At 26.7% G+C, this 24,684-nt stretch overlaps 1 protein-coding gene across 5 annotated transcripts in view; it reads left to right on the forward strand.

Annotated features, from left to right (window-relative positions):
• LOC136973780 (F-BAR domain only protein 2) overlaps positions 1-24,684 on the forward strand; it is a 104,099-nt gene that overhangs the window by 64,255 nt on the left and 15,160 nt on the right. For 3 of the 5 annotated variants that reach the window (XM_067268538.1, XM_067268540.1, XM_067268542.1), the window contains 5 exons: positions 12,300-12,390; positions 16,133-16,157; positions 18,783-18,865; positions 19,410-19,456; positions 22,605-22,738. In XM_067268538.1, the coding sequence (XP_067124639.1) occupies positions 12,300-12,390; positions 16,133-16,157; positions 18,783-18,865; positions 19,410-19,456; positions 22,605-22,738 (380 nt within the window). Of the gene's footprint in view, positions 1-2,665; positions 2,699-12,299; positions 12,391-16,132; positions 16,158-18,782; positions 18,866-19,409; positions 19,457-22,604; positions 22,739-24,684 lie in introns of all 5 variants that reach the window. The other 2 variants (XM_067268541.1, XM_067268539.1) reach the window with 2 other exon arrangements.

Consider the following 24,684-nt stretch of genomic DNA (forward strand, 5'->3'; position numbering starts at 1 on the left):
ATCTTACTTGTAAAACTTTTCTTAAAATTTTACATTTTTAAATTAATATCTTACTTTTATGAATTTTACGAGATTTTTTTGTTTTAAATAGAGAGAATTTTCTCAATTATTTTAATATTAATTAAGAAAATATTGATTTACAATTAATACATTTTTGTTACTTAAAGTTTATATAAACCACTTCTATATAGGTAAGATGAAAACAAAATATATTCAAATTTGATTCCTAATATATCTTATTTTTTGTATTTTTTCTAGTGTATAACAAATTTCTGTGCATTTATTTCTTCTCTAATTTAATTATATATATGAAATATATGTATATTTAATGGGTATTACTCTATTTCATAATTTATAAAAATAAATAAATTTTTTAGTTAGACTATTTGATAATTTGTTTTTGCTAATGAAATAGTAAATATTTTTTATTTGTGAAATTATAATTATTTATAAATGCTTTTTTATAGCCCCTTATAAGTTTTTATATATATTAAATAAAGTTTATAAAGGAGGTTTTTATAATTATTATTTTAATTTTAATGGATAAAAATATGGTTTTCATTGCAAACTTATATTCAGTGTTATTAAACTTGTTTATAATACAGATTTCAATTATTTTTTCAGTATTTTGTTTTTTAATTATAATTACCCAATAGTAGCATAGCTTGATTCTTAGTTGGACTTTTTTTTTCTGGTTTTATATTATATTTAATTATTTTTGAAATTTTTATCATGATTAGCAAAATTTCTTTGCAAGTCCTATAAGGATCTTAATCTGTGGCTTGCCTACCACTGATATAGAATATAAAATAAAATACTAATCACATTTTAATATTTAAACAAAACTGTTAAAAATAATTCTTAGCATTTTTCTTATCAAAGCATAGTTTAAAACAATAAATGATCAGCCATGTTTGTATGGTTGATTGTAAGTCTATCTTGAAATGCATATTTGTTATACAATGAACCTTAAATTTTTTATAGAGCACATAGTGAAGTTTGATTATATATTGAACTAATTATAAAGCAAGGATCTACTAAAAAACAAAAAAAAATTAACAAGTAGTAATTTTTTTTTTTATTTTATGAAGGAAATAATTTAAGAATATATAAAATACAAAAGTATTTTTCATATTTTTAGTATTTTGGAATTTTTAAATCTTTCTTAATATATTTGTAGACAAATCTAGCTTTAATGAGAAATAATTTATTCAAATTATAAAGATCTAAACACAGATATAATTTAAGTTTTAAAAAACAATGTTCTATAAAAAAGTTATAATTTGGCTGATATTTGCTAAATGCATTTAACAATCATATATTCTGAATTTACATATAAAAATAAATTCGAATATTATATAATCAATATTTTCAGAGGAAGCAAATTTAAATTTTTCTAAATTTTAAAGATTTTTCATTTGAATTTGCAAAATATTTAAGTATAAATTATTATTTTTAATTACAAATGTAAATAATAAATCACATGAATCAGAAAATAACAATTTTGTTTTTGCTTCAACATATGCATACGTTTTGACATTTTTAAATGAATTTATTTAGTTTTTATTTTTCCTTTAATTAAGTATAGTAATATGAAAGATTTTTTAAAAACATTTACTTTTATATTCAGATTTAAGGTAAGTAATCAGTTGAGTGCAAACTTAAACTAAGCTGGTGTATCAAATACTTTAGTTAATTAATATATGTTGAAGATTTCTATTTAAATATGAAATTCTTACTTTAGGTAAATGCAAAATGTTAAAATAATAATTTTTTAGGTAATAATAGTTAACATAAATCCTGTCTTATAGTTAATTATTGATCTTCATTTACTAAAAAATTTATATGGTTTTAAAATTTTAAAACAAATATTTAAGTTCAGAATTTATTACTATAATTTTTATAAAATGTCCAAGTTTTGAGTATAATTTATACAGTTGAATTATCTATTATAATTTGCCAATGTTTATAAATGAATTTTAAAAAATTATATGAATTTTTGGGTATTATTATAACAATTTTTTTCCTTTCTTAAGTCTTTAAAATATTGAAATGAATAGTTTGTAAATTATTGAGCTAAGATTTCATTTTTAATGATTAAAGATATATAAAGATCAGACCATGTTATACTGGTAATTCCAATGTAATACCTAAAACACTAGAATATTGTTTAAAAATGGCAATATTTTTATAACTATCTTATTTAAATTATTAAAAATATAAAATTTCTATACAAAGTTTAATTATTAAAAATTATATTTGAGAAAATTGTTAGCCTATTATAAGTAAGCAATCATTCAAACAAAACATATGAACTAAAAATTGATTTTTCCTCAAATTTTAGTATTAAGTAATTTGAATTTGTAAAAAGAGATTCAAATTTATGTTTGATTTGTTTTAAATATTGTTATACTTAAATATACTAATAAATTTATAATTATTTTTCTTCTTAATAGAATGGAAAAATGGAGTTATACACTAGAAAATATATAAAAATATTTATATTAATATATAAACTTTTACCTGTGATTAGTTCTTTACTTTTCTGTAAGATGCTGATGGACGAAATGAAAAAATTATATATGAAACTTTCTTCTCATTGCTATCATCTAATTTTTTTCTGATGTTTCATTCCTCTGCTTCTCTCCATATGTTGGGACCACAGACTGGCATGCATATTGGAATTCATGGAGTTCAGGTGCCAGATTATCCCTATTACTTACTGCTACTATGACTATACTTTCTCTGATTTATTCAAGTTTCTTTTGTTTACTTATTACTGCAGTAAATAAATTTAAGAATTAGTAAATTTAATTTGTCTCTGATTAAAGAAATTAATACAATAAATAAAAAATGCAGTATTTATGAAAATGACTCAAATATTTCATATCTATATTTTAATTATGATTATTACTGTTTTGTATTTTAATATAAATATTTATATTAAACTTTATAATTTGCCATTTACTAGCATCACGGGAAATAAATTCATTAACAAAATGTAGATTTTTGAAATTTTCAACCTATCATTTTAAATTGAAAAATGTTGTTATACTTACAATAATAGCAATCAAACGTTATTATGTAAAAATTCCAAAAAATTTAAATTATTTGACTATAATTAAAGAACTTTTGAAAATTGACAGATTTCAAAATAATAGTTATATCATTTCTGTATGTGATTATGTATTTTTATCAAAGTAAAATATATAATAAACTTGAAAGATGAAAAATATTGATCTCTTTTAGGGTAACAAAAAAATTAGCATAGTGAGAATAAAAGCAGTGAAGGATATCTTCTGGACTAAAGCAGAGTAAGGCAATTTTGGTTAGCTGCTTTCTTTGCAAATGTTGACTTTGTAGCACAAATTACTTTTACTGTTTGGTCAGCATTGCAACCAGTTTTGGTCACTTTTGTAAATATTTGTGCTGGTTGAAACTTTCCTCCTCATCTTTTTTTATCATTTTTTCTGGTTCTGCTTTGGAGACTTCCCAGCATTTCATTTGCAAATGTGTAGACTTGTTCATCTGGGTTTTTCTTTTTGAACCTGTTGACATATCTCAGCTTTGCTTTAGAGGTTTGCTATCTTCCTTTCAGGAAATCAGACTTCTGAAGTAATTTCTTGTGGGGTGCACAATAGATATTTTAGGCCTGTGCTTTTGTCTTTTATATCATTTATTCTAATTCATGAAAAAGTTAGTATAGATTGCTCTTTCAAGTAATCTTTGTGTTAGGAATTTTTCCTCGCTTGGTTTTATGAGAGACTGGAAACATTTTTTTTGTTATAAAAGTATTTAAAAATTAGTTTGCATAATCAGTTTTTCTGTTTCTAAGAAATAAAATACAGTTACACTGGATTTATTATTGTTATTGATTATTATTAGTGCATACGTACGTTTTTCCAGCAAATAATTTTTTTATATCTAATGTTTTCAGCTAAATTTCGACTTTCTATGATTGAACCTGATAGTATAGATTATCGTCAGGTTTTATCATAGAATTTTAAAAAATATATTCTATTTCTTCATGTTGTTATTGAACAATTATGCAGAAGATTTTATAAAAATATATGAAAATTAATAAAAAATTGTTTTGTTTAGAGCAAAATTATATATTCACAAATAGGTGATATGATCCAATATGAATATTGTTTCAGTTGATAATGAAAGCCTAAAAGCACATTAATTTAGAGAATATTCACTATATTCATTAACTATTTAAATTCAGATAAAAAGAAATAAAAATTTAGAAATTAATTTATGGACTCCTTCTGGAAAAAAATTCAAACACACCTTGAATAAATTTATAATTGTATAGAAAAATTTCCAGATTGAAAATCACTGACTTGAAATAATGCCAGATCTGACAACACTACTTGTGGCATGATGGATAGACAATGTTGTTTGTATCACTAAAAACACATCTGGTCTGTGAAAATTTTTATAAAGCAGAATAAGAAAAAGCATTTGTCAGCTCTTTGTGATTGGCCAAAATCTATCACAACTGAAGTGCTTAAAATAACATTTATGTGGTAAGCATATTCCTTTGTGGTATTTTGATCTATACTTTTCAACAAAAAGTTTTATTAATTATAGTAAAATTTGATATTAGTTTATAAAACAAATGAATGTTTATTAATATTGTCACTTTTGCAAAATTTTATTTTGTTTTCTAGAAAGAAACAATTTGCATTTGGTAGATACAAAGCATTTCAAGAATCAGAATAAAATAAAAATTATCTAAATGTAATAACTTTCTCAGTCATATATACAAATCTAAGAATAAAATACTGATACATATTACTATATGCTATATATTTTAAGAATATGTGTAAGAATAATCATCTTATTTCACAAGAGTAATGACATGGAATATTAAAGATGATAGAAATTAGATGGATAATGTAAGCCACAAATTTCAGTAATGATAAGTTTTAACCAATTATAGTTTAAGCTGAAGGTGCTTTTGTTTATTCTACTGTATAAAAAAATTCATGTCCAATCTCCTGCAAAGCAATGTTCCTACCAAGTTAGCACTCACCAAAAGCAACAACTGTACATCATGTGACCATCAGTGGTAAACTGCATGAGATACTTTACCATGGGTTAGTTTTACAGCACTATATGTCCATTGTCATGTTCAAATATCTGCCATAGCAAAACAATATGAAAGATGTCTTTAAAAAATATTGGAATAATTGTTTGTAAAACAAACAAATGCCAATAGATCAGATCAGTATCAGTCACATCTTTAATCACAAACATTTTGGATTACTTTGATCCATCTTTGAACAATTTTAAAATGTGACTATATAAAAATATGCTGCCGAGAAAATAGTTTTGTTATTAAATTGTAATAAAAAAGAGCAGTTCTGAAGAATTAAATAAAGTGTACTAATACAATTCTGTATCACTGTGAGTTGGATCTAATTTTAAGATTTTTACGAAGGGAAAAATTTTAATATACAGTAAGACCCCGCTTAACGCTGTTTCGGTATTACGCGGTAGTATTGGAATTACCCAAGATCTCACGCAGTGTTGGGATCAAGACATAATATCAAATTTTAAAGCTTATTATCTACGGCGGACATTTCGACAACTGATTGATAAAACAGATGGAGCAGATAAACGATTCATTAGAGATTTTTGTAAAAACTATAATATCATGGATGCTGTAGACAACATCAATCTTTTCTGGAATGAGGTGACCGAGAAATGTTTTGAAAGGAGTATGGAAGAAAGTATGGCTGGAGCTAAGCAAGGATGTTGACACAAGAGAATCCATTGTTAATGTCGACAAAATTGTCAAGCTAGCTAATGAAACAGGGTTGGATAATATAAATGCACAGGATATTGAAGAATTATTGCAAGTTACAACTGGAGAAAGTTTCTCTAACGACGATCTAAAAGAATTAGTAGAACAACAGGTGTATGAAGATGACGAAATTAGCGTTTCTGAAGATGAGGAACAAAAGGAACTTTCAACGGATTTTCTAAAAAAAGTTTAGCCGCTATAACGGAAATTATGGATCAGTTTATACAAAATGATTTCAATTTTGATAGAAGTTGAAAGGCAAGACGAAGTGTCATGGATGCAATGTCTTGCTATCGACAACTACTAGCTGAATGAAACAGGAAAAGGCAAATGTTAGATGACTTCTTACAAAGAAACAAAAAATATCAAATGAGGAAGAACCTTCCTCATCACAAACATAACTTCTTTACTCAAACTTTTTTTTTATTTTCATGAATGTTTTATGAATAAATTTCGATATTAGCAACAAATAAGTCTATAATTAATGTAATAAAAAAGTATTTAACAATAAATGTTACGAAATAAAACAAAAAAAAACTGATAAATTTTCTTATTCTCTGTTCTGTTTCACATATCCCCCTTATTTACATGTTAAGATGACCCTGTTTAACGCTGTTTCATTTAGCGCTCTGTCATCTAGGAACACATCCCCCGTGTTAAGCGGCGTCTTACTGTAATACATTTTATTAAATAAATACACAAACAACTGCCGTAAATGATCGGGCTAAATTTTGGATATATGATTATAGATCAGAAATAAATTTAGCACTAGAGTTAGGCATTAGGTGCCATCTCTTATTAAAATTAATAATCATAATATTTAATTAATTAATTTAGATTAAACTTATTAAGTTTTGATAAGTAACAATTTGCAAAAAAGGAAAAATGTCATGAAGCAGGTGCTATCCCACTCCTCTATTTTTATGCTCTTCTGCATGTATAATAATTGTATTAATGCTACATCATAATGCTGTCTTGAACATTTTTCACACTACAAAAGAAGTTTAAATTAATTATTTGTTACCAGCAAAGCTTACTTGAAGTGATATATTTAAGTAGTATGGCCCAAAATACAAAGATGTCTTATACTTTTTGTGTAAATGAAATGCCAAATCATAAAATTTTTTGAAATAAAATCTCATTTTAAAAAAAAGTTAAGATTCAATTAATAACTAATGTTGTTATATATGTAAAAAAATAATTTTATGATTATTGTACAACCTTTACTTCATTCACAAGCATAAACACGTGTTGATGATATCACAGCTCATCCTTGTTGACTAAGCAACAGATGGCAGAATCTGCTTGGTGGTATTTTCAAGAAAGATGCAGTTTTTCTTTTAATATTATTGTAAGTTCTATAGCAGATTATATATTTTTATCCACCCATATACTATTTGCAAATATATTAGCATATGAATCTACTTATTTCTACTGTTATGTTTTCATTTAGTTCATTCTTATATTTCATTTTTCTCGTATAATTTTATTTCAGTTTTGTATTTTCCAAATCAGTTTTATATTTTTGCTTCATTAAATAATTTCTTGTAGACGATCATAATTTAACAGTTTGATCATTGCAGCAGAATTATATATTTAAACAGATTAAAAATTTTAAATGCTAAAATTTAACAAATTTATATATAAAAATATTCCTTTTATTTAAGGTCAATTATTTTAAATTATGTTAGAAATGTAATTTTTTAAAAAGTTTGTAGTATAGTATTGATGTATACCAATGATTCTCAAACTTTTTCAATTCACCACCCCCTTAGTTCCATAAAGTTATACCCATCGCCCCTAAGCCATTTTCTCTTGTGTGAGAAAGGATTGGAAATATTCTTAGGAAAACTTTTCTATGAATTTCACACTTTGTGCCCTTACCATACATTGTTCTCAACATCTGGAAACCATTAAACGCAATATTTCCTCTTATCAGTTTAACAGAGGAAAGGGAACAGCTGTCAGTGACCTCAACTTTTGCCTTTGGTCACCATTCAGTACCCTGCCTCCAGCACCCCCCTAGATTTACTCACCGCCCACAAGGGGGCGTTATCACCCACTTTGAGAAACGCTGATGTATACCATGGTAACTTTAAGAATATGATCAGAAATTCAGTTTTTTATTCATATATAACAGGTGGCGAACCTATGGCACATGTGCCCAAAGTGTCAAGTAAGGAGAAATTATCTGTCACATAACAAATCTTACAATTTTGATTTATCACCTGTCTTTTTCAATCAACCTTTCGGTTTATCACCCGATCATCTTTTCTTCAATCAGCTTTTTTACTTTTATTCTAATGAAAGCATATTCATTTAATTTCTTTAAATATTATTTGAAGTCTATAACTTTGGCATGCATAAACATCTTTAAAGCTAAGTATGCTTACTATATTGCACACAGGTTCAAAAAGGTTTGCCATCCCTGATATATAACAAATAATGTCATATGAAGGCAGGTTTTTTTCAAGCTTTGATGGTCCATAAAACAAAGACAAGTGTAAATAACAAAATGAATTTATTACCAAATGTTAGATACAAGTATGGTTACTTTTCGACATAATCACCATGAAGATTGAGGCATTTGTCATATCTGTAGATGAGCTTTTCCATCCCCTTGTCTTAGAATGTTGCTGCCAATGACTTGAGATGGACCCTAATGTTGTTTTGAAGATTGTCATTAGTCTCAAACTTCTGCCCTCCTAGCCACTTTTTCTGTTCATGAAAGAGGTGGAAGTCGCTTGGTGCTAAATCGGGGCTGTATGCTGGGTGTTTAAAGGGGGTGAATTTCAGACTTTCCCTCTTTCCTGAACTGAAAACGTGGCTAGCAGGGCAGAGGTTTGAGATTAATGACGATCTTCAAAACAACATTGTTTCACTCAATTCACTGGCAGTAACATTCTATGACAAGGGGATAGAAAAGCTTGTCCACAGATATGACAAATGCCTCAATCCTCATGGTGATTACGTCGAAAAGTAACCATGTTTGTACCTAACATTTGGTAATAAATTCATTTTGTTATTTACACTTGTCTTTTTTTTTATGGACTATCAGAGCTTGAAAAAAAACAGCTTATGTATATGAATAAAAATAACTGATTATTGCAGAATCTTTACTTCATTTGCAAGCATACACACAAGTGTTGATATCATCACTGAGCTTCTCATCTTGTTGCCTAAGCAACAAATGGGAGAATGCTGTATCTGCTTAGTGGTATTTTCATGAAAGATGTAATTTTTCATCTTTTTGATAATAAACAGAAGTTTTTTTTAATCACATTTTTAAGAAAGCTTGTTTTATAATTTATGAATCTAAAAAATAAAAACATTTATGTATTAATATAACTTGTAAACTACAATCTGTTGTTAACAATCAGTATTCTTAAGCTGGAAACGACAATAAACAAAATAAATCAAATGATTTAAACAAATCTATTTAAATCATAATATAATAAATAACTTGAAAAGTTCTGAATCAGAGACAAATTATTTACATTTTAGTATAATTGTTTTCTCAATGTTAATTTTTAAGGTAAAAAATATTTTCTAATTAAAAAATTGTTTTTTATTCATAATTTCAAATATTTTAGTTATTAAAAATAGAACTTATTATTACTTTTCAGTTTTAAATATTATTCATATTTTGGAATATTATGGAAACCTGTTGTTAATAGCTGCTTATATTTTAAAAAATTTATGGGTTCTATTTCATTTAGAGAAAATTTAGCATTTCTTTATATGAATTCAGTAATTAGTTATTTTTAGTATAGTGTTGTAGAAATTTGATAGTTTGAATTATTATATATTGTGAAATGTAAAACTTAATTCTTAATTCTACTATCAATAGTTAACTTATATATTTTAATATTAGAAGAAATATTCTTATTGAATTTAGTTGATTTTAATGTTTTAAAAGGTCTTTTTCTTAATTTCATCTTTATAGATATGTTTATTCAGCACAGATTTTAGAAAGTTTTTAATTATATATACAATATATTTTTTAAATGATTTAAATGATGATTTAAATTGGCATTATTAAAAACATGTTAATTTACATGTTTTTTGTAAATTATATCTGTTAGCGGCATAGTAGTTACATTAATGAATTTCTAATGTTAACTTCTGTGAAAATTAAATAACAGTCAAAGCCAAAAGTAATCAGTTCACAGCTTCTTTTAAAAAATGTATATATATTATATATATATACTGGTACATGTTTTATAAAATTCATGAGACCCTTCATAGAATAGATTTAGGAACAGAGAGAGTGAAATGGCATCGGATTCAGCTTTAGCAAGCAACTTGGCAATTGCAAATATAGTGTTGCCTAATACTTTGAATTCAATTTATTCAGGAAGCTGTTTGAACTCTGAATCATAGCAAAAATTGCTGTTTGAAGCAATTTTTCCTCTAGAAATAATGGAAATTGAATTAATCCATTTCCAGACCCTCAACAATACTTAATTTGATAAACTTATAACAGCAAATACACACAATTTATGTGGAGTCCAGCACCTTATTTATTGTTTGATTTGTGTTATAAAATAAAGTCATTTGCTGCACAATTTAGACTAAATAGGATTTTGATAAACCTAAATGGTAAAATTATTAATGTTTTATGTGACTCTGAATGTTCTTTTTGTGGAACAACAGAGATGGATATGAGAAAACACCTTCTTGATTCTTGCCATATTCTTTTGAATGTTCGAGTTGCTACACTGCCATCTGATTTTTGTTACCAAATTTTATTTGGTGATAATTTTGCCATGCTAACTTTGTATAAATTATATAATTTCTTTGTTCATGTATCAAACTGAAAATAACAATGTTCTTTAACCCCCTTTGTAATAACACCTGTTATATCAAATAAAGATTGATGATGATATTAAAAATCAGCAAATGACACTTTTCACAAATTTGAATATCTACTAGATTTCAAATATTTGAATACTCCAAATACTTAATTAAGTATTTGGAGTATTCAAATTTCTTAACTGTTATTCTATTCAAAATTTGAGATATTGAATATTTTCTATATTTGAGGATTTCAGTATTTACAGGTGGTATTCATCTGTCTCATAACATATATATATGTTATCTTTTATTATGTTGTTATATATGCATTTTCTTATTACACAGTATAGTTTCAATTCTCATTAGAGAATTTGTTTTATTTTTTTGTAAGAGTTGTATAATTGCAGTGTAAAAAGATAAAACTGTTAAAGCACATGTTAAGACCTTGGTATTTCTTGTGTGTTACTGATATTTCATATCCTACTGAATACAGAAAAGTCTTAAAATCTTTTTCATTATGAAAACACCTTACATAATGATTATCTATGGATTATTTAAATTCTGTTTTACTTTTTTTTACAATTTAAGTATTTTTATAATCAAACAAAGAAGATATTCAGTTTGGAGAAAATGTTAAAACTTTGTGTCTAGAATTGATTGTTGAGTGACTATATTAAACAATCTGAATTTAATAAAATAAAAATAGGGGACTTGTAAGTTTGTTTATTGTTCACTTCAAAATATCAATAATTATAGTTAAAATAGGGCCTATTTATAAACATTGTCTCAATAGCTTTGAATTTATGAAAGTTGACTTTATGTCTTAATTATAGTATGAAATTAAATAGTTTACCTCCTGAAATAGTATTGAGAGATTGAAGAATTTCTATAAAGGTTAGGGCTATCTTGGCAATCACTAATCATTATTGAACTGGTGAAGATTTAATATTAGAAATAGATCTTATTTTTATTTCAAATGAACATATGTAAGTTTTTTATAAACTACTAAAATTTGTTTATAGTATTCTTGTATCTCAAATCTATATTGAAATGTTCAAATATGCAAAAACTAACAAACTTTGAATTTCAGAGAGGGATTTCTTCCTAGTTATGGTTTGAGTATTGATATAAAATAAATCCACAATTTGCTCTCAAATTAAAGCTTCAATTTTTAAATAATTCTAATATATATATATATATATATATATATATATATATTTTTTTTTTGAAATTGCATTTTTTAAAAAGTATTACCATATTTTACGGACTATAAGACGCACTTTTTTCTTCAAAAAATTGCCTCCAAAATTCAGGGGCGTCTTATAGTCCGTGAAATACCGTAATTAAAACTTTTGCTAGTTTTAATGTAGACAGGGAGAGTAAAGCTCAGTAATTAGATTACTGAGAATATTAACAACAAATTGAATAGAAATTTTACATTTCAATATTTCCTTATTGAATGGATTATAAGAAATATATAACAGGAATTGTTTTAAGCAAGAATATTGGAAACAGATTAGTATATATTCATTTATCATGAAAAAAGTTTTTTACATTTAAAAAATAAAATTATTGCTAGTAACAACATGGAATCCATTTTATTCTACAATATATTCATTAGTAGTAGTAGTAGAAGTAATTTTTTTTAAATTTAATTTTTAATTACATTTTATGGTAATGATGATAGGGTTTCTGAAAAGCAAAAGAGAGAAGAAAAAAGAAAAGAAGAAAAAGAAAAATTTAAGTAAATCTGAATCAACAGATACTTCAAATGACATGTAAGAATATTTATTAATTTTTTTTATTAACTGAAATGTATATAATTTTCTTTACTTGTAGATTTTTTAAAAAAACCTAAATACAATGGAACCTCACATAACGAGCAAATCACAGTTTTTGAAAATGACTTGCTTAACGAGTGATGAGGAGTGGGGAAGTCCACATGCTCCATCATGCTATTATCTCTGATTTTTTCTTGTTTTTTTTTTGTTTGTTTTTGTTTTGTTTTCTTCAAATCAAATTCGCATTCCAGATTGGTTCATTCCATGCTAGAAGAAAAGATGATGATGATTCACACTCCTTAACAATGTATATTGTATAATTTTCTTTGAATAAATGTTATACATAAAATACTGTATTTACTCACGTATAAGAAGAGGTGTGACTTTAAAAATCAAAATAAAGAAAATTAGATTTATTAATACAGTTCTAATTTTATTTCATTTAATCACAAATAAATTATTATTACATGCGTGTATTAAGGCAAACAACCATGTTTTCTTGACACTATTGCCTTTTGTCTACTTGGACTCGCTCTCTGAAGCTTCGTCACAATTCTCCTCTTTTTCACTCTTACTTCACAAAGCATTGTCCTCTGATCTGTCAAGTGAATTTAAAATGCAGTATTTCCTGAATGACTGCTATCAGCTTTTGAAGAATGCTTTTCCTTGCACCCGATACCCATGTAGCAAAACCAAAAGATTATAATGCACATGACAGGAAAAAGTTTATTTTTAATGATTCAGAATGTACAAATATTCATTAAAAATACCAATTTAACAAATATGAAATAACTACATTTATAATCATTGCTAAGTGACCAGCTATTTTTGGATCATCTCTCTAAAAGTGACATTCACCTTGATCTCAATAGTACCCTGCTATAATGGCAGAATAAACTATACACAGTTCACAAAAATTATTGCAAAAACGCAAAGGATCCTTTGCTCATGTGTATAAGACAACCTAGGTTTTTGAAGCAGTGAAAACTGAATGAAAACCTCATCTTATATGCGAGTAAATACGGTATTTGAATATTTTTTTGGCATAGAATGCATTATCGTATTTTACATTAATTTTTATGGGAAAAATTATTTTGCTTAACGAATGTTTCGCATTACGAGTAAGGTTCTGGAACGAGTTATGCTCATTAAGCAAGGTTCCACTGTGTCAGTCAACTTAATCAGTCCTATAAAAACATTTTCTATTATTTTAAACATTATAAACTCACCTGTAAAAAATATTTTTATAAAGAACTCAATGTTTTATTGCCTTTTTTATTGATTATGGTCACTTTTATTATGTTATATCATTTTGTGCAGTTTATGTTATATATGTGTTCATATAGCTTGCTGGCTGAGAACTACTTGATTCTGTGACCATTTTAGCATATTTCAAGAATTTAATACTGTATTGTTTTATTATGACTCATCTCTACTATTGATGCTGCTAAGCAAGAACAAGGAAAATTTGTTCTATATGTATTCTCCTATTATCTCTTTTAAATTCGGTATTTTAAAACTTATAACAGTGGTGATAGAACAAAGTTGTTCTTGCCAGTGATATATGTATTTATACAGTATGTATATGCCCTCTGTAACAAACAATTTTTATGGTCCAGTATAAAAATAGTATTAACTTCATTACAGACACAAACAAATGTAATGCATTATGGTTGATTTCTTGATCTTTCAATAGACACAACAGATTCTCTTTGATTCAGCTTCCTTTTTGAATTTCTTCTCTTGCAGTCAAATTAATTCCAAAAGCTGAATACTATGAATAGGATATTTTCTGTTAAGTTTTTATAATAAAATTGTAAATCAAATTAATTTTGTTCAAACTAACTAATCAAACTAACAAACTAAGTGTGCACAGTTCAGAAAGAACTAAAAACAGGAAAAAATTGAGATGTTAAAAAGACAAATTTATTGAAATGTTTTAGATCAAAACAAATTGTGTGATACAGATTCGGGTATTTGTAATTTTTATTTTTATCAGAGTATTTATTGTATTACTTAATTCCCCAAAGCTTCTTGGACCTTTTATCTGATTGTCTGTAAAATAAAATAATTTTATTAATATTGATAAAATAGTAAGGATAACAATTATATTTTAAAAATTCCCAAAAGTAATTGAAAAAAACATAAAAAGTCTTCATGTTTTGCTCATGTCACACTTCATATGTTTATATTATTTTATGTTTTACATATTAAAATGGAGAAGAGACTACAACAAAAGGTTGAGTTCACCATATGACTGTTTTATTCTTGAGGTGTGACATAGTTGAAAAATGAAGACTTTTTGTGTTTCTTCAATTACTTTTATGAATTTTAAAAAAATTATATTATTGGAAATCAGCTGAACTTAAGATTCAAGCAATATATTAATGATGAATTAGATATGCTTATGATTAGATTCAAAAATAAACATCCAAGTATTGTCTGCATTTTTTTGCTAAAATGTCATGTAATTGAACACAGTACTTTTCTGAAGTAATATGTGAAACCTTCTATTATAATATTTCAGATATGTTAGTATAATTGTAACCTCTACAGTGGCTGTATAATGATATTCAAATGTTAGTTAATTAATGAAGATAAGAGAGATAATTGGATATTTTCCAACAAAATATATTTGATTATTTATCTCATGACTGTATAACATAAATGATATAGGTTATATAAAATCTTTTTATTCACACTTATAAATAAAAACTTTCATAGTTTTATTTATAATTGAAGGAGATGATTTGTTAACTTATTAAAATTATTAATTTAAATTTGTAGAGTCATACATGTATGTATGTATGAATGTACATACATACGTACATACAAATAAATAAAATGAGAATCTTTGTATGTTTATAAGTTTGTTTGTTTCTGACACAGTTGTGTTTGTGTAGGTCTTTTGTAGGCACAATTTGGATTTGCAGGGTCATTGAATTTAATCTTCTTTCAACTTTTTTCAGGAAATTTATCTTTTTTTTTTATTTATATACTCTCCTACAAACTTGTTTAATCATATTTTATAGAAAAATTTGCAAAAGCCTACTAATTTTTTTTTCAAATGAACATAAAAGTTTATTTTAACAAAGGAATCTGTAATGCCACTGCCTACAGACCAATCCACCATCAAAATTATGACACATTTAACTTTATGTTTTATTAATGTACTTTAGAAATAGTAAATTAATAAAACGACTTAATTATTAAGAACACGTGATCTAAATAATGATGTGCAACTGGCTAAAATCAGTTATGGTGTCATTATTGGTAACTTTTCACTTGAATACTGTTAATTTAGTTTATTGCCTCTGACATAAAACCTAATGATGTGTGAATATTTTAGAAGTGTTTTTAAAAATATCTCATTAATGTTTTTTTTAAATATAACTACTTTCTCTTGAAGTACATTATTTTAAATTGTTTTGTTGCACAATGCTCTACTAAGAATTATTTTATTCATAATTTGAGAGAGATTTTTTAACCTTTGTAAATATTTCTGTAAAATACAATGAAATAAATTTATGCATACATAAACAAGATGTGATTAATAGTAAGATAAGAACATTGAACAATTTATTCAAAAATATTAAAGCTAAAATCAAATAACATTATTACTGAATAAGATTCTTGCTTATTGAGAATCACTTTTATAATTGTATAAAATATTAACATGATAATTTGTTTGAATTAATTATATCGTTATATTTAACATAACTTTTTTTTTTTTTAATAGAAGTGAAATGGAAAAAGCAGAACCAGTAAGTTGAATTAAAATTAATATATATAAAATATTTTATAATATAAATGTTATTTATAAATAATTTGGTATAAGCAACAAAAATGCTTATTTTTATAAATGTTTCATATATTGATAATGACACACTCGAAACCAAATTATGGTACAATACAAAAAACATCGAAAAAAATGAACATTTTCAAACCCCTTTTAGGCTCTGCATCAGGTTCTTAATCATTCCTAGATGGATATTCGATTATGAAATGGTGTTTAAATAAGAGTTTGATTATAAGTTCAAAAAAATTTACAAAAAAACCACTGCACCTTCCACTGAACACCTCAAATAGTTAGAGGATATGCACATTTTTAAATCCAGCATCACAGCTGTGTGCATAAATTTTAAAAAGGAGATGATTTTGTCGTTGGCTTGGCAGGAGTTGATTCACAAGTCACTCTAGCTGCTTGTTGTGTCCAGGCAGGTTGACTTGTTGTGCATGCGCAACAAAGTTTTTTGTAAATTTTTTCGAACTTATAATCAAACTTTTATTTAAATGTCATTCCATAATCGAATATCCATCTAAGAATGGTTAAGAATCTAAGAAGGGGTTTGAAAACGTTTGTTTTTTTTCTATGTTTTTTGTATCACACTGTAATTTGTTCTGGGTACGTTGTCATCATTAATTTGGTGTGATGAGTAGTTATTTGTTTCATATATTGGTTGAGTCATAAATAAATTTGGTTTTCTAAACAAATTTATTTGCCAATAAAATGTACAACAATAGATTTTAGATTAAAATCTGTTGTACATATGTATTACATTAATACATATTCACAGTCATTATTGATGATTTCTTGCTCTTGTGTAAAATTTTGGTAGTTTTGAATAAAAAAAACTGGACGAACTCCTGAACCTGTTGTCATTTTGGAAGTGTTGCCCTTGTAAAGCATTCTGCAGTGCCCGGTAAAGATGAAAATCTGTTGGTGTCAGATCCAGTGATTATGGTGGATGAGGCAAAACAGATCAGCCAAAATTAAAGATTTTTTCTTGTATAATCTTTGCTGTGTGCAGTCTTGCATTGTCATGCAAGACTGCACTAATAGTCACTAATAAAACTCAATTGAAGGGACACATCATCTTGCAAGTAATTGACAGTCATTTATACCTACCAATAACAACTTATTTATGACTCAACCCAATATTTTGCATAATTTATATATCAAACACTTTTTTATATAATTGATTAATTTTTAAAAATAAATTTAGTCTATTTTTCATCACTAAATGATTTATGTAAGTTTAATAAATATAAAGCTTTATATAAAAGTATTTTGGATTAAGAGAAGAATAGTAGTATATAGTTAGCAAAATGTCAAATATAAATGTAATATAGGCAGGGCTGTTGCAAGTGAATGTGCAGGGTGTGCACTGCATGTAGATGCCACTGTCAAGAGGGTGACAAAAGACATTCTTAATTAAGTGCCCTGTCTGAATTATGAAATGACAAAAATGGAATAAAGCATTACGTTGAAAAAATAAAATTGCAAGCTCCAATGGTGCAAGTATTAATTCTTAAATTAAGTATTTATATGGATTTACAGTATTGCACTATAAAATATGTACAATGGTTGTGATTTTTTTTTTTTGGTCTGGTGAGGAACGAACTTGTATAGACTAGTATATAACAATGTACAATGTTCTTAGACATTCATACCATCCAAACTCAATCCAAAGAAGTTTTGATGGTATAAATATTTGCACTAATTTATAAAGGGCATAAAAATAGGACCTGCTTGTGGGCATGAGATATCCTAGTAACAGCATTGGAAATAGATCACATAAGCAGAATAGAAAATTTGAAAATTTTTAGTTTTTGAAAGTTTTAGAAATTACATATACCAGGTATACCTCGACTTACGTCTCTCTCGAGTTACGTCGTTCCCGATTTTACGTCGTGTGTCAAAAAAGTATATGGAAAAATAAAAATCAAGTTTAAGTCAGTTTATTCGACTTTAAATCCGTCCGCCATAAACATTGAAGTCGTAATATCACTAGAAAAGCGTTGAAAGCACATAAAATCATATTAAAATATGTACATTTACAGTAAATGTTAATACAATCATCATAAATCCTAGGGAACAAACCATGAAAACATCTGTGTTTCTGTGTTGTCGTCTTATTTAGCAGTCTTTAAGTGCTCATTATTGGCGTTTCCTCCATTATTGGCATTTAGTTACGACGTAAGTCGAAACTACGACTTACGTCGTAACTACACAAGTAAATTCGACTTATGTCACCTCTCCTGGAACCAATTACTGACGTAAGTCGAGGTATACCTGTATATGATATTCCAATTTCCTTTTTGCTTTGTGACTAAAAATGTTTATCTGAGGTTAATAACAATTATAACCAAGATTTAATTCTCTGATAACATGAGAAAACTTATAACAACAGTATCCACAGTTACAATAAGAAGATTCTTCTGTATAATATATAAAAATGTCAAAATTTCTGAAATATTTTTATCATATAAAATACTAAAAATAATAAGATAGAGAAATTTAATTATAAATATCATACAATTATTTTACTGATTATTTTAACATAGATATGATGGGATATACTAATTTTAACTATTATGTTTTTTAGAAAACGCCTCGTGTAGATGCTGAGGGTTTTACAATTGTTCCACCAGGTGGAGTTCAAGAAAATATCCTTTTATCTGAAGCAGTGTAAATTGTTTGATAAAGTTTAAAAAAATTTGTGTTGTTATATTTTAGTGTGATGATGATAAGCCTGTGAATGTATAGCAGTACAGTGCTGGGCTGTAGATCAGATGAGCCAAAATTAAATCTCATTGGCAGTAAAGTTTCTACATGTATTGCAGTTTGTTTAGTTATGAAGTCCATCTAATTTCTTTTCCAATGGATATCTGGAGGGCGATCTCTAGGAAGTAAAGTTTGCTTCAGCATGGGGACTGATTACTCATTCACTTTTCTTGTATCTTCCAGTCATAGCTCAGATATATTAGCTATCTACGATGTATACTAGAATGGATTTCTAGTATAATAATAACATATAATAATTTATGTTATTTAGTTATTAAATATAGATCTCAGTGCATATTTCATTTACTTTAATTATCACATATCACTTTAATGTCGGTTTTTTCAATAAATATATATTTAGAAATTGTGAATAAATTAACATTGATTTTCATCAATGTTAAATTGTCTAATTCTATCAATGACTAATTTAAACTGATTTCTTAACTAGTTTAAATGACAAAGATAGCTTTTATTCAAGTTCTGATGGAGAATCTGGTAAGTCATACAATTTTTGCTATAATTTAATTTTATTAAAGATTGCCATATTTACAATTGATCTTAACTGTTAAGTTTATAAAGAATTTATATATAAACAACTTTATTGGTTTATTCCTCTCTTATATTGGAACAGGCAAAAAATATTTTATATCAAAAAATAATGATTTTAGGTACAGAAAATAAAATAGAGCATGTGCAACATTGGTTAATAACATGAAGGCCTGTATTTACTTTAGAAGTTTAATTAAATTATTTATCAGTTATTGAAAATTTTAATGCAATCAAAATACAAATAAGCATTGTACATTTTATAAAGGTAAGTGTTATAATTTTGAAAACCATTCCTCCTGTCTTGTTTGTGTTTTACAATTAAATACACAATATTGTCTGTTCAGTAACACATCCAGATATTTAGAAATTGGGTGCATCTAAGAAGTATCAAATTTTATTTAAATAAATCTGCAATGCAAAAATACACAAATTATGTGTTATATATGTTATTGTGTATAATTGGTTTATAGCAGTTGAACCTATTATATAAATCAGTGTTTCTCAAAGTGGGCGATAACACTCCTTGTGGACAGTGAGTAAATCTAAGGGGGCGCTGGAGGCAAGGTACTGAATGGTGACCAAAGGCAAAAGTTGGGGTCAGTGACAGCCATTCCCTTTCCTCTGTTAAATGGATAAGAGGAAACATTGTGTTTAATGGTTTCCAGGTGTGGAGAACAATGTACGGTACAAAGTACAAAGGACACAAAGTGTGAGATTCATAGAAAAGTTTTTCTAAGAATATTTCCAATCCTTTCTCACACAAGAGAAAATGGGTTAGGGGCGTTGGGTATAACTTTATGGAACAAAGGGGGCAGTGGATTGAAAAAGTTTGAGAATCACTGATATAAATAATAATCACATTAAATCACACACAGAAGTTTGAGTCATTAGTTTCATGCAAATATGAAAGTATAAATCATTAAATTAAAATATTTATAAAATTTTTATATTTATATTTATGAAAATATAAATATTAAAAAAATATTTTATTACATTATTAAATACAGTAGAACCTCGATTATCCAGACCTCTATTATCCGGATATTTCAAAATAAACAAAAATTGTACAAATTTGCTGATTTGCACTTGGCGAATTGCGACACTGTTTATGTACGTACGTGATGGAATGCATGGAACAAAATTTTGAAACGATCATTAGTAAATTCCAGTAACAGTAGAAAGTGGTATAGGAGACATTGCGGAAGCAATAGCACAAATTTCAATATGTGCTGAATGTGACGAAGAAGATGTAACCGAGTGGTTAAATTGCGATGCAAACGATTCTGGATTCCAAATTTTGAATGATGAGGAAATAATTAAAGAAATATCTGCCTCAGATGAACAAGATCGAGAAGACAAAGAGATTTGCGAAGTAAGAGATATTGGTCCTACATATTCTGAAGCTTTTCAATGCTTAGATGTCGCCATGAAGTGGTTTGAGAGCTAAGAAGAGTGTAATGCAGGACAACTTATATGTCTTAAAAGTATTCACGATTTAGCAGCTTCAAAAAGAATAGCTAGCTTTAAACAAAAATCGTTAATTGAATTTCTTAATAAAAAATAATTTAATATTGAAGCTATATGTAAAAAATAATTTAATATTGAAGCTATATGTAAAAAATAATTTAATATTGAAGCTATATGAAATCTAGACAAATAAAAATTATTCATACTATATGCACTGTCAATTATTATTTTTTTTCGATTTTCCGGATTTTTCCTTATCCGAACTATCTTCATCCCCAATTAGTCTGGATAATAGAGGTTCTACTGTATTTGAAAACTACAAGTTTTATGGTTTAAATTTATACTTATTTGGCAATTGCTTTAGTTTACTTTTATATTTGCACGTAAACAAATTTCAAGTTTAAAAAAATGAAGTAGCAAGGAGCAATTGCTTCCTTGTGTCCTTAGTTGTACCACTGTGTCTGTTAAAATTTCCTGTGATGAAAGAAAAATTCTGATAGATTTGACTAATTTTACTTAGCATAATTTGTAAAGTATTTTAATTTTTTTATCTGAAGATTTTATAAAACATTGTGTAATTAAAAAATTCTAGTTGTAACATGTCCTTGTCTTAAACTAGTCTATACAGTTTCTAAACATTTACTATGATACTATCTGTAAGACTTGGAAAAAAAGATGGTAGCTTTTATTTGTTTTAATTTGATAACTTGCTATTGCATTATTATGAAAATTTATGCCAACTTATAACTTATTGTTGTATTAGACTGAGAAGTAATTATTTTGTTTTCATTTCAGCTGTAAAATTTTATGTTGACTAATGATAAAACTGAGCAATTATTACATGCTGTTATTACCACTGAATTATCACCACACCTTGCTCATGATTATCATAAGCAAGGTGTAATATTCTGTGTTCTTGAATAGATAACTTATGATACAATACATTCTTAAATATTAAGAATGAAAATTTATTTTTTCAAACAAAAGAATCAACTATGAGACAGTAAATAAAGTTATTAATGTTAGATTTACTACTGTCAGATAACATTATATCAGATAAAGATGTGCTAATATAACATTAAACATAATATCAAATTTTTCTCTAAATGTTAAATTTATGACAATGTTATACTGTTAGACAACACTAGACTCTCAATAACTTGAAATGGAAGCGAGAAAAAATTTTTGACTGGATGAAATTTCTAATTATTGAAACTACCATTATTTTAATGAGATCATAACTATCACAATATAAACAATAATATAGTTAGATTTAATATGTTATATTTTATTATTTATGAAAGTTTACAAAACAGCCACCATTATAATAATAATAATAAGTTGAAGTTACCAAAAATATTTAATAATATTTAATAGAAATGTTTTTGTCCTTGATTTATGTCAGCTTCAACTAAATGAATAAATGGAATAGAATTGTTTTGTATTTAAAAATACAAAAATTTTGTAATTATTTGTAATTTTTAAGTTTTAACTTGTATGAACAGAAAGTGCTTTCTTCTTAATAAAATTATATATTTAAATATATAATTTTATTAAGAACTTTGTTTTTTATTCCTTTCTTTTGAAAAATGGAATCAATAAATTAATCTTAAATTTATTTTTTTAGAAGATGAAGAAAAGGAGAGAAAAATCCATATAGAAATAAAACCACTCAGTAATGGTGCACCAATGAGTGCAAGTGTAGATGAACTGAGAGCTACTGTAGGAAATCTCACTTTGTCACCCATTTCTCAACATGCTGTAAGTTAGTTTCAGAAAATTGTTAATGCATGAACAACTGCTAAGATATTCATTTTTGAAAGTGAATTAATTTATGAATTTTATTTATTTTGTATTTTTAAACTAAATGTAAAAGTTTATTTTATATCAAAATTGATAGATGCTATAGACTATACTATATATTATTTATAAGAATAAAAATATTTTTTGATAAAATGTAAGAAAAATTAATATTAAATATTTGTTATTATTCAGAATGCTATTTATTTGATTTAAAATACAGATTAAAAAGAGAACTAATAATAATTGTTCTTTAAAAAAAATTCATTTTTATTTTAAAAATAATAATAGCAAGGTTGAGGCCAAAGTTTTAAATGCAAAAATGTGTACATTGAACATTCAGCGTTGCTTTCCTGTAGGCCTAGAAGTTTGACAATGGTGTTTGGAATGTTGAGCATGATTCCACTGACATTCCAAACACCATTGTCAAATTTACATAATTGTACATAGAAGCCCATAGGATTATCTTGACTAATTTCATTAATGAAAGTTTAGACCATACAAAAATAAATTTTGAGTCTCTTTGCCTATTAACATCTTTTTATTCCAAACCAGGAACCACAAAAATCAGCCAGCGATGTGAAGCAACACTTCACATCAAATTCACATCAAAATCAGCCGGCGACATGAAGCAACACTTCCACAAACAACCTATGAACACAATCAAAGAACATCACAAAATTAAAAATGATCTCGAGATCATTTTTAATTTTGTGATGTTCTTTGATTGTTCTTTTGTGTTCATAGGTTGTTGATATAAACGAGGTCCCTATCAAACCTGTTGTTCCTAATGGGAATACTATATATTCCAGGGAGTATGTTCTGTTTGGGGGGGGTCTTTTCCGTTGCGAAGGATGTCAAAGATGGTAGGATGGTAACGAGGGACCTCGTTTATATGGGATCCACAAAACACTTCTTGGAAGTCAGAGTCCAGGAACATATAGCGGACGTACATCATCAGAGAAGTACTTCCGCCCTCGCCGCGTACACTGCTGACCTGGACATTGTGGCGGCCTTCCACCAGGTAAAACGCGTACACACTACTTCACACAACAAACACCTTAAGTGGCTTGAGGCTATTCAAATCTACAAATTGTCCCTCAATGAGAACTGCATTAATTTTAATGATGAGTTGGTTCTGTCGACAGCATGGCAGACATTGATGGACTCCGACCTTTAAGATCGTGTTAGATGATCTTACACTAGATGAACACACACGTGTCTCATGTAACATCTTTTAATTGTTTCTCGAATTTCCTTTAACAGTTCACTCTGTTCCATCAGTAATTCAGTCTCACACCTGAAGAAGAAGTCCCAGCAATTTGAAAACGTTTTTGGTGATCTGCATCTTTGTTTTTATATCACACCAGTTATAGGTTCTAAGAGTGCAATATTGTGCACATCCTGGTGTTTTGCAATATAATGTAGTCTAAAACATTTAAGTTGAATACTATCATGTCATATGTTTTTCATAAAATAAAATGACATGTCTATTTCTTATATTTTTTTAAACAATTGCTAGAACCTGTTCTCCATTGGAATCCTAATTTCAAGTATATATGGTAAAAGACCTTTTCAATGTCTAGAAATGAGTACAGTAAATTTGAAAAATTAGATATTTTTTTAAATTTTAATTCATTAAGTTGTAAATAGTTTTTAGTAGATAGATATAAATCATTAATGATTTGCTGTTCTGTACTTTTGTACAAGAGTAAATATGTTCTTTACTCTTGAAATTAAACATAAACTTCTATATATTGATATAATAATTTGCATCAAAAGTTAAAATAATTTTAAGAGTGTTAGTTTATTTTATTGACAAAAAATTTTATATATTTTAATGAATTATTTCATTTATAAATGTGATGATGAAATTTTTTTATTAAATATCTTTCAACATATATATT

The sequence above is a fragment of the Centruroides vittatus genome, unplaced genomic scaffold (assembly GCF_030686945.1).
Source record: "Centruroides vittatus isolate TY-2023 unplaced genomic scaffold, ASM3068694v2 contig_329, whole genome shotgun sequence".
NCBI classification, from domain to species: Eukaryota; Metazoa; Arthropoda; class Arachnida; order Scorpiones; family Buthidae; genus Centruroides; species Centruroides vittatus.